The sequence below is a fragment of the Phocoena sinus genome, chromosome 20 (assembly GCF_008692025.1).
Source record: "Phocoena sinus isolate mPhoSin1 chromosome 20, mPhoSin1.pri, whole genome shotgun sequence".
Taxonomy (NCBI): domain Eukaryota; kingdom Metazoa; phylum Chordata; class Mammalia; order Artiodactyla; family Phocoenidae; genus Phocoena; species Phocoena sinus.
This window is the reverse complement of record NC_045782.1, coordinates 8,059,518-8,071,858: the sequence shown is the minus strand read 5'-3', so window position 1 is coordinate 8,071,858 and position 12,341 is coordinate 8,059,518. Positions and strand designations below refer to the sequence as shown.

At 40.7% G+C, this 12,341-nt stretch overlaps 1 protein-coding gene across 10 annotated transcripts in view; it reads right to left on the bottom strand.

The window, feature by feature from the left end:
- Positions 1-12,341, bottom strand: part of MYH10 (myosin heavy chain 10) — a 137,602-nt gene that overhangs the window by 72,352 nt on the left and 52,909 nt on the right. For all 10 annotated transcript variants that reach the window (XM_032618041.1, XM_032618040.1, XM_032618043.1 and 7 more), the window contains one exon: positions 7,017-7,109. In XM_032618041.1, the coding sequence (XP_032473932.1) occupies positions 7,017-7,109 (93 nt within the window). The remainder of the gene's footprint in view (positions 1-7,016; positions 7,110-12,341) is intronic.

The following is a 12,341-nucleotide window of genomic DNA, read 5'->3' as shown; positions in this document are numbered from 1 at the left end:
AGCAGCACTATTTACAGTAGCCAAGACATGGAAGCAACCTAAGTGTCCAGCAACAGATGAATGAATAAAAAGATGTGGTACATATGTACACAACAGAATACTACTCATCCATAAAAAAGAATGAAACGTTGCCATTTGCAGCAACGTGGATGGACCCAGAGATTATCACACTGAGTGAAGTAAGTCAGACAGAGGAAGACACATTACATGATGTTGCTTATATGTAGAATCTAAAAAATAATACAAATGAATTTATTTACAAAACAGAAACAGACTCGCAGACATAGAAAACAAACTTACGGTTACCAAAAGGGAAGGGTGGGGAGGGATAAATTAGGAGTATGGGACTAACAGATACACACTACCACATATAAAACAGATAAGCAACAAGGATTTACTGTATAGCACAGGGAACGATATTCAATATCTTATAATAACCTATAATGGAAAAGAATATGAAAAAAATGTGTAACTGAATCACTTTGCTGTACACCTGAAACTAACATGATATTGTAAATCAACTAGGCTTCAATTAAAAAAAAAAAACAAAACCAAAAAACTGGGGCATGCATATTCTCAGAGAGCCTGGCACGTGCAACACTCCCTGAGCTCAACTGTACATGATGGCATGTCATCAAAAACACATTAAAGGTAAAACTCAACTGAAGGTGAGCTCTGTGAGGATGCAGACCTTTGTTTTGTGCACTGATATATTCCCAGGGCATAGAAGAGTGTCAAGCGCTTAGTAGGCAACCACACTGTAACAATGGATTCCATAAATACATATACCTACTATGTACTTACACGTGGGAGGCAGAGGCAAATAAGGATCCAGAGAGCAAGGTGGATGGGGTCCCTACCGCCAGAGATCTTACATGCTAGCAGCAGAGAGATCACAGATGAGCAGAGTGCCGACTACAGTCTGTGCTACAAGGGAAATCAGCAGGACACTGGGATAGAGGATATAGAGGAAACCTCCTCAGACCAGGTTTGAGACGAACAAGGAGTTTAAGGAAGGGAGAAGGAGAAATGTGGACAGATGTGAAATATGTCCTGGAGGTGGAACCACAAAATTCACTCCTGGCTTGGTGGGCCATCCTCAATCGAGGATGATTCCTAGGTATTTTGTTTTTCTAGGTTTTGTTGTTTTTATTTTAAGTTTAAGCAACTGGGTGACTTGATGGTACCACTTACTGACGTCAAACTTAAAAAAAGAAATTTTGAACGAAAAAAAAGTTCCATTTGTTAATTCAAGAAATCCATTAGACATCCAATGGAGATAACAAGTAAGCAGCAAAGTGCCTGGCAAAGAATAGGTGCTTAACAGTTATCTGAAATGCACAACAAAAAATCTAAATTAATAAAATTTAATTTAAAAATGAGTCTACACTGGCTACTCTCTAACCCCCTGAGATACAGTGTTGGCAACACCCACAGGAAACTGCTAAAGGGTGTTTTAACTGAATATGAGTCAGTCAACGGAACTAATTACTTCACTATTCTTTATGGACCTGCTAAAATCAAGTTCTTGTTGTATTGTGCATTTAATGCCTTATGATAAGAGTAGCTAGCTACTAAACTCTTTAAAAAAATACTGTACGTATCAATATAAAGTTGACTTTCTAAGAATTAAAGCCCAAAGTCAATATTAAAGATACGTTTGTTTCTTGGTTGAATGAATAGCTAAGAATACTGTCTTAATCAAAAATCTTTTCTAAAAAGATTAGCTTTTATACTACAAAACTACAGTAATCAAGACAGTATGGCACTGGCATAAAAACAGAAATATAGATCAATGGTACAGGATAGAAAGTCCAGAGATAAACCCATGCACCTATGGTCACCTAATTTATGAAAAAGGAGGCAAGAATATAAAATGGAGAAAAGACAGTCTCTTCAATAAGCGAGGCAGTGGAAAATTGAACAGCTACATGTAAAAGAATGAAATTAGAACACTCCCTTACACCATACACAAAAATAAACTCAAAATGGATTAAAGACCTAAATGTAACACCTGATACTGTAAAACTCTTAGAGGAAAACATAGGAAAAATACTCTGACATAAATCACAGCAAGATCTTTTTTGACCCACCTCTTAGAGTAATGAAAATAAAAACAAAAATAAACAAGTGGGACCTAATTAAACTTAAAAGCTTTTGCACAGCAAAGGAAAACATAAACGAGACAAAAAGACAACATTCAGAATGGGAAGAAATTTCACAAACGAAGCAACTGACAAAGGATTGATCCCCAAAATATACAAAACAGCTCATGCAGCTCAGTATCAAAAAAACCCAAACAACCCAATCCAAAAATGGGCAGAAGACCTAAACAGACATTTCTCCAAAGAAGACATACACATGGCCAAGAGGCACATGAAAAGATGCTCAACATCACTAATTACTAGAGAAATGCAAATCAAAACTACAGTGAGGTATCACCTCACACCTGTCAAAATGGCCATCATCAAAAAATCTACAAACAATAAATGCTGGAGAGGGTGTGGAGAAAAGGGAACACTCTTGCACTACTGGTGGAAATGTAAATTGATACAGACACTATGGAGAACAGTGTGGACGTTCATTAAAAAACTAAAAATAGGGCTTCCCTGGTGGCGCAGTGGTTGAGAGTCCGCCTGCCGATGCAGGAGACACAGGTTCGTGCCCCGGTCCAGGAAGATCCCACAGGCCGCGGAGCGGCTGGGCCCGTGAGCCACGGCCGCTGAGCCTGCGCGTCCAGAGCCTGTGCTCCGCAACGGGAGAGGCCACAACAGTGAGAGGCCTGCATACCAACTAAAAATAGAACTACCAACTAAAAATAGAACTACCATATGAATGAAATTAGAACACTCCCTAACACCATACACAAAAATAAACTCAAAATGGATTAAAGACCTAAATGTTAAGGCCAGACACTATCAAACTCTTAGGGGAAAACATAGGCAGAACACTCTATGACATAAATCACAGCAAGATCCTATTTGACCCACCTCCTAGAGAAATGGAAATAAAAACAAAAAGAAACAAATGGGACCTAATGAAACTTCAAAGCTTTTGCACAGCAAAGGAAACCATAAACAAGACGAAAAGACAACCCTCAGAATGGGAGAAGATATTTGCAAATGAAGCAACTGACAAAGGATTAATCTCCAAAATTTACAAGCAGCTCAGTATCAAAAAAATCAAACAACCCAGTCCAAAAATGGTCAGAAGACCTAAATAGACATTTCTCCAAAGAAGATATACAGACTGCCAACAAACACATGAAAGGATGTTCAACATCACTAATCATTAGAGAAATGCAAATCAAAACTACAATGAGATATCACCTCACACCTGTCAAAATGGCCATCATCAAAAAATCCACAAACAATAAATGCTGGAGAGGGTGTAGAGAAAAGGGAACCCACTTGCACTGTTGGCGGGAATGTAAATTGATACAGCCACTACGGAGAACTGTATGGAGGCTCCTTAAAAGACTAAAGATAGAACTACGATATGACCCAGCAATCCCACTACTGGGCATATACTCTGAGAAAACCATAATTCAAAAAGACACATCCACTCCAATGATCATTGCAGCAGTATTTACAATAGCCAGGACATGGAAACAACTTAAGTGTCCATCGACAGAGGAATGGATAAAGAAGATGTGGTACATATATACAATGGAATATTACTCAGCCATGAAATGGAACGAAATTGGGTCATTTGTAGAGATGTGGTTGGTCCTAGAGTCTGTCACACAGAGTGACGTTAAGTCAGAAAGAGAAAAACAAATATCGTATACTAACGCATATATGTGGAATCTAGAAAAATGGTATGGATGAACCTATTTGCAGGGCAGGAATAGAGACACAGACGCAGAGAACAGACATGTGGACACAGGGGCGTAAGGGGAGGGTGGGACGAATTGGGAGGTTAGGATTGACATATATACACTACCCATGTGTAAAATAGATAGCTAGTGGGAACCTGCTGTATAGCACAGGGAGCTCAGCTCAGTGCTCTGTGGTGACCTAGATGGGTGGGATGGGGGTGGAGGTGGGAGGGAGGTCCAAGAGGGAGGGGATATATGTATGCCTATGGCTGATTCACTTCATCGTGCAGCAGGAACTAACACAGCGTTGTGAAGCAATTATACTCCAAAAAAAAAAAAAAAAAGATTAGCTTTTACTGTATTAGATTGAGCATACTTAATGATGATTATTCAGTAGTACAAGCACTTTGGAAGGTGGAACCTCAGCTGAATCAGGGTTTGTTGAGAATTCACACTGAATGGGTGATTCTTGCTAGAATCGATCTCGCTAGGAAACAATCTAAGAAATTCTTCCCACCAGTAGAATGTAAAAGAAGTTCCCACCAGAATTATTTTATCAACCTTTGGAACAGGATGCGTCAATAACAAGCATTAAGGAGACTTGAAGTGGTCAGCTTAATTTAGACTACAAGTTAAAGGGACAAACTAGAGCAGAGTTTCTCAACCTCCATATAACTGACATTTGGGGATAATGCTGTTGTGGGGCCTGTCCTGTACACTGTAGGATGTTTAGCAACATCTCGTCGGGTCTCCACCCACGAGACGGCAAACGTGGGATCCCCAGGGGACCCCAAATTGAGACCCAGCGATCTAGAGTAATGCAAATTACAGATTGTAACCTACATATGTCAATATGGAAATCTAATGATCTCTGGTAGCCAACTTCCAAGATGTGCTCAATAACCCCTACCTTCTGGTACTCGGGTCACCCTGCTCTGGGGGATGCCGGCTGCCATGTCGTGAGCAAGCGTCACGTGGCAGAGAGGCCACTGAGGTGTGGAACTGAGGCTTCTCGCCAAAAGCTACCCAAGTAAGCTGGGAAGCTCCTCCAGGCTCAGCAGGCGTTCAGATGCCTCGGCGCTAGCCAATCACACGGTAATGACGACCTCATGGGAGACCACGGGCCAGAACCAGCACTCAGAAACGCTGAGACGATAAACGTTTTACGTCACTAGGTCTTTAGGGGAATTTGTTACATAGCAACACATCTATCTGTCCCAAACACAAAAACCTCAGTAGATGAATCTTTACCACTTAGTAACAGAATCACTACATTCTTTACCAAAGGACACACATGACTGGTTAGTAGCAATTTATCTTTTCTAGGCAAAAATGAGACAAATGGGTACAAAAGTGTTTTTCTTGAATTTAGAGTGTGGTTTGGGGGGGGGGGGGCTAGAAATCAGAATAGACTGGTAACTTGATTTATGTGGTAAAAGAAAACATTTTCCACTAAGAAGTCCTTGAAAATCTTCACGGAGATTCACATACCAAAGCTGGTAGCTCACTGTATCTCCCATCCCAGGATACAGCCACTAAACACAGGGCTTTCAGGAGGAAGAATTTCAGATTTAATTGTGGCTCCAGCTCAGTGCTGACGATCCACAGAATGATAGAAACTCACAAAGCAGCTCAGTTTCCCAGAGCCAAAAGTCACAGCCATGCTTCCTACTGACACGGGCACATTTGTTATCCCACTTTGTACAGAAAAAGCTAAAATAATTACTAAATGAACTTGGATTAAGCAAATCTTCAGATTTTATCTTACTGGGAATAAACAATATTCCAATCAAATAGTCCCATACTTCTTACATAACTTGGCTAAAGTCTCTTGCACTTAAACTACCTCTGAGGGTGTTACGGGCTGAGTCGTCCCCCATCCCCAAATCCATATGTTGAAGTCCTAACCTCTAGTAGCTCAGAGCATGACTGTGTTTAAAGAAAGGGTCTTCACAGATGTAATTAAGCTAAAATGAGGTCACTAGGGTGGGCCGGATCCAATATGACTGGGGTCTTATGAGAGAAGAACAGACACAGACACATGCAGAGCGAAGAGCACGTGAATTCACAGGAGACGGCCGTCCACAGGCCAAGGAGAGAGGCCTTGGAAGAAACCAACCCTGCCAACACCTTGATCCCAGACTTCCTCCAATTGTGAGAAAATACATGTCTATTGTTTAAGCCACCCAGTCTGTGGTGCTCTGTTTTGGCGGCCCGGGCAAAGGAATACAGAGGGTTATCTAGCTACCTTTGTATTTCCTGGCTCCTCTGTGATCTGGTGGCATCTCCTAATCACAGAAACCACATCGTCAGGAGATTAACGTGTGGACCCAGAGTAAAGAATGTCACAGTGAACCCGATCTCCAGAAACTGCCCATCAAGGGATTGTTAGAATTGAAGTCTCTGATTCTGGCCTTCTTAACTTTAACCAAGACATCTAATATCAGAGGAGGGAGGAAAAACATAGAATTAACTCGAATGACTTAAGTAGAAATAACAGAAGTTGAATGATTTGCTATTAAAGTGTCGACTCTAAGCAGCTGGAAAGGGGAGGGCCGTGTCCTGTAAGTCACACTGAGCAGGCTGTCACTCAGGATAACGTCCCCAGACTAGGCGTGCAAGCCGGTCAGGCTGAGGAAGAAAGTAAAGCTTTCAGCGAATTAAGGGAGTCGAACGGCTGAGAGGAAATTTTTGAGGAGACAAAATATGAGGGACAAATTATTCTGAGGTCCACATCCCATAGAAATGGTAATGTATGAAAAGAACAATTTACCACATCCAATTCCAACTTCGCTTGTTGAGTGTTCACTGTGCCTGGTTCTGTGTTAAGTATTCAGCACGCATCTCATTTAATCTCCACGCCAACCTCATAATTACATATCATCCCCAATCAAACACGAAGAAATAGGTTCAGAGAGGTTATATAATTATACATCCACAGAATACATAACTATCTATATACATAACTATATATAATAAACATATGATGAAAATTACTTTCCCATTTGTTTTGCTTTTTAAAATGTGACTACTAGGAAAATGTTAATTACACGTGACTCGCATTGTATTTCTATTGGACAGCCCTGTTCCATACTACATCTGTTAGGAAGGAAAGTACTTGATTTGCTTAATCATAGTAGACATTCAACTAGAAGAAGTCTGAGGAATGAAAAGTTTCTGGTGCTTTTAAACTTACAAAACGAGATGAGTTATCATTTTTCACAGTCTTTGCGTTTCCAAATGATTCCAGGATTGGATTTGCTTGCAAAAGCTGCCGTTCAAGTTCCCCCTAAAAGACATTACATACACGCACACACACACACACACACACACACACACACACACAAATAAAAGCAAATATATGTTAATCTAACATGTCTACTCCAGTCCTCAGGGAAAAAAAACAACAAAGCAAAACCAAACACTGCCTCTTTTGCTCAGTATTTTCATTTTACTTGCCATCCAGCAAACTCTGTTGTTGGCTTCTTACCTTGGTCTTATGGGCTCTGCTAAAGGAAAAAATTAGCATCTATCATGTGCTCACAAGGAGAAGAAAATGTCACATTGCACAGTGATGGTAAATTTAAAGATGGGGCACGTAAATTAAGTGGAGAATTTTTAAAATAAAGCGAACTGGTTTTCATGAAATGAAATTTAGAATGATACTTCAATTAAGGACATATTAATACTTATACTCCTGCTTATTTCTACTTTGCCTCGTTCCAAAGATTTAAGGCAGCAAATTCTAATAATTTCCACTGTACTGGTAATAAGACTTGCCATTTTTCCAAGGGTTTCACATAACATCTTAATGATGTAGACAGGGCAATGTCCTCATCTCCGGTTTCAGAGACGACAAAGATGGCGATGCTACTGAATTCTTGTACATATTTAAAAAGCTAAGTATACTGTATTTGGTATAACGGTCATTACTTATATGCAAATTAAGCTATAAAACAGATTTTACAAACAAAATACGTTAAGTATATATATGCTTTAATCATGAAACACAACAGAAGGCTGTATGGGGAAGCACGAGGCACTTCTGTATCCCTGGAATGTAATTTCAGAATTACACTGTAGGACTTAAATAAATCTGCTCTTTCCAAACACAAATCTTACCCCTGTATTTTAAAATACCCACAGTATACTAGACCTCAAGAAAGAAAAAAAACTGCTAGCTACTGTGATCCTCTAAGCAAAAGAAGAGTACAAGGAAGCTCACATAAGATTTTAAAATTAATGGCCACCTGCCCTGTGACGTATTACACTACCATCGACTCCAAAATCGGGAACAGATCTATGCCACACATGCAGTCTCGGCATCTGACCCAGGTGTGGTTCACTCCACTGAAAGGGTAGGAAATGTTCCTGAAGCACGTGACACAGCGAGGCGCTGCAGTGTTACACGTCTACTCTGGAGCATTTATGTGGATTGTCCGATTGTCTGGATTATTTTCCCAGGTTTTATCTATAGTCTACTGTTGTGTTCAACTGAAACCAGTCAGGAACCAGTCCTGCCATGTGAATGTCATGACATGGCATCAACTCACATTCCTGGCTTTAGATAATATGCTCCCTGTACAGGGGAATCTTCCCGTTTATGGACTTCAAGACACCAGACTACTTCTGATGTAAATTTTTCTAAACACTACATGCTATCAAAGTTTCTTAAACATGGTGTCCTGAACCAATGTTAATGGCTGAAAGTCATCACTACGAATAGCAGCCATTGTGCTGTGACGTAGAAGTGCCCTTCCCCTGGAGGTTAGCGGTCACAGCCATCACTGCGTCTGTGCTAACATCTCGCAAAGCTCTCGGTGCACTGGCACCGCAGTAATGATTTGGGCTCTAGAATCCCTTAACCTCACTCAATCTGTGTGATCAGGGCGTAGAAACCGTCAGAAAAACCCGGACTTGATAAGTGGGGCACTGCCTTTACCTGACACTCCTACGGTTAGATCAAGGAGTCAGAATACAGATTCCTTAAAATTACACACTATCCTACCAGATCATAATAAAAACACTTTCAATAATAATCTACCTTTAAAATATTTTCCTAACTTGGAGGTAAAACAAATATTATATACCTCACTTTACTATTCCCTAGACATGGCTTCAAGAACTCTTTGGGTCAAGTTTACAGAGTCTTTTCTTTTCTCCTTCGTGTGTGTATGTGTGCGCGTGTGTACACGCACGTGTGTGCATGTGATCCACTGATCCTGATTCCATTCTTTCTTCTCTTGGCTTAAAGGCACCGGCTGTATACCCTACGTGAGGTTAGTCAGTATCACGCCAAAATGATGCTCCGTGAATGTCTGCTGAATGGATGGGTAATCAGTGGTCTGAAGACATTCTAGTAGTATTGGGGGAGGGGATGGTGGTGAGCCAGAGGTGGAAGTAAGATTTGGGTCAAGGGTCCTCATAATCACTGTCGTAACCACAGGCCTGGGTCCCTGCTTTGGAGGCCACAACATTAACAGGAATGTGGTGGGACTCCTCTTCCAATGGATTTTTGACATCGAGACCAAGTAAAGATCTCAAAAACTCATAAATGAATCACAAAGAGCTTGACACAGAGCGAATACTATAAAGCACACAAAAATGATCTTTAAGAAATTACCACTAAAATTTGACCACTTCTGCCTTGAATAATTTCACATTTAGATAAACAGGGCTAACAGCTCTCAACCAAATTATGAAACCATTTACAAACCATCAGGGGACAGTGACTAAGTGCTAACCTTTCTGCTGGGACTCGGATGGGCAATGTCCCTTTTCTATTCTATATAGTAATGAGAAATGTCACTTGCGAATGTGGGGAAAAGAAATCAGCATTAGCTATTTAAATTATTTTTAAAGTTCTAAGTATTTAGAATTATATGATGCTTTAAAGGTTTACCAACCGTGATGAAAACTATACCCTTGTGTTTATTACACAATGTATTATATACACTTGCCATATGATAGATATAGGGTGAGTTTTAAATTGGTTAAAAAAAAATTATATATGTACATACACCTCTTTCAAAACTCCAGTTCAGCCGGCAAGGGGACTCGGGCTGGACTCTTGCTGCACCTGTAGGCCTGATGGGCAAAGCTGCAGGCGTCCCACTGACCGCAGAGTACGGTTGGAAGCTGGCGGCAGCAGTCAATCGCCATGTTTAGAACCAGACTCTCATCTCGAGTGGCAGGCTCTAATTTCTGTGCTTGTTACCTGCTATCTATCACCTTTTTGTCTTAGTTCAAGGCAGTTTAGACCAGTAGATAAGAGTCATCCGGAAGCTGCCATCTAGAGGTGGATGACTCAGGAGTCAGTGGGCAGGTGGGCTGGCTTGAGCGGGTCATTCCCAGGGGATGGTCCAGTTTAAGAAATTAGTCGTCCTCAAACCTGCTCTGAAATCGTACCACGTCCAGGCTTTGGAGTGGCCCTGAACACTGTGCCAGACATCGAGGGTCTGTAACAGTGACCTACGATGAGGGAATATGGGCACTGGAGCTCTACTTGCTGTTGGCCGGGGCATTAAGCCAAACGAGGACTCATTGTGTTATGGTAAGTAAAAGTTGAGAGGTAAATGGTTTACTTCTTAAATACTGTGACCTTAATTTTGAAAATTTATTTCTTACATTTGTTCCTATTTCTATAACGAAGTTATAAGGTAAACATAAAAAAATCGGTCACTTCACACTGCTAGGATGGCCTTAATAAAAAGACAATGACAAGTGTTGCCCAGGATATGGAGAAACTGGCCCCCTCAAACACTGCGGGGAATGTAAAGTGGTGCAGCCTCTATGGAAAAGTTTGGCAGTTCCTCAAAATGTTAAACAGAAAATTACCACAATCCAGCAATTCCACTCCTAGGTATACACCCAAGAGAACTGAAAATGTATGGCTACGTGAAAACTTATCTATTGCAGCATTATTCATATTGGTGCCAAAGTGGAAACAATCCAAATGGCCATCAACTGGTGAAGGGATAAACAGAACGTGACAAATTTAATATAACTGGTTATTATTTGGCCACAAAAAGGAATGCGGCACTTACACAAGCTCCAGCATGGATGAACCTTGAAAACACTATGCACAGTGAGAACCACATATTATATGATTCCGTTCATATAAAATACACCGAATAGGCAGACTCAGAGAGACAGGAAGTAGATGAGGGATTTCCAGGGGCTGGGAGAACATGGAAGGTGATTCCTAATAGGTATACGGTTTCTTTTTGGGGTGATGAAAAATGTTCTAAAATTAATTGTAGTGATAATTGCATAACTCTGGGAATACACTGAAAAAACAAAACAAAACACTGACCTGTACACTTTAAAGGAGTGAATTTTATGGGACATGAATTTGAATCTTAATAGAGTTATTTAAAAAAAGGAATGAGCAAAGAGACAAAGACTCACAAAATCAGGAGCCTACAAATGCCTTCCACTTTGTTTTTACAATTTATACTGCTGTTTAGTGATAAAATGCTAGCAATTGACACAAACTGTTCCTGGGAATCTGAGTTTTGCCAATAAAGTTCAACATAAATTTGGAAACCAGTGACATTAAACCAAGAGAAACACTGCCTTTGCAAAGTATAACCATTACTTTACGGTAGTCATCCTCAAAATGGGGCGAGGAAGGCATGCCTGCGGGCGCCCGGGAAGGGCAGGGGGTGTGGGGAGAGGAGTAAGTTCTCGACTCAACCCTCCCCAGGGTGTGAGCAGTCCCCATGCTCAGGAGTATCTCATATTCCTCAGGTGCGCCGGGGAAGAAAAAGTAATTGAGAACCAGCAGTCTTCTCATGTTTCTAAAAACATGGCACAGCTACTACTTGACCAGCTTTAACACAACCTTGGGGAAAGCAGCATGGAGGATTCTGCGCGGAGTGCGAACATGCAACAAGACATGCAAATCAGTAACGACAGCGCAGCGCGGCCCAGAGAAGCTGTCGCCTCGCCTTCTTGGAGGATACCTGCTTACGGGGGTTCATTTGACCCAAAGTAAAATCTAGGGGTAGGCATGCTACTCACACACCACAGGGATCCGCTCTGCAGTTTAAGATGACATCGAAACAAAATGTTAACAATCATGATTTATGTAATCCACAGAGGATTTGGAAAAACGAAATCTGTACGTTAACTATTTAACACTATTTTTGCTAGTGATCTAAGTACATGTTAAAAGGTCATTTAGCGTGTACTCTAAAACACAAAGAAAAGCTGGTTGCTGGTCTAGAGATTCCTTCTTTAACTGGCAAAGAAGCCTTTAAATATCATATAGGATAATGATTATTTCATTCATCCTCCCAATGCGTATCACTGGTCTGGTCTACAGCTAAAAGCAAAAGGACATCCTGGGCCTTCATAGGTATAGTACAGCTTTAGTGTCTGAGAATTTCTTAAGAATTCTAAAAAAGATATCTGAAAATCTCAGTATCTGGGACTATTCCTTTAGATGTTTCTGATCGTTTATGTTAAGAGACTGTTTTCATAACACTATCATTTCTTGCTTTATGCTAGCTTTGCA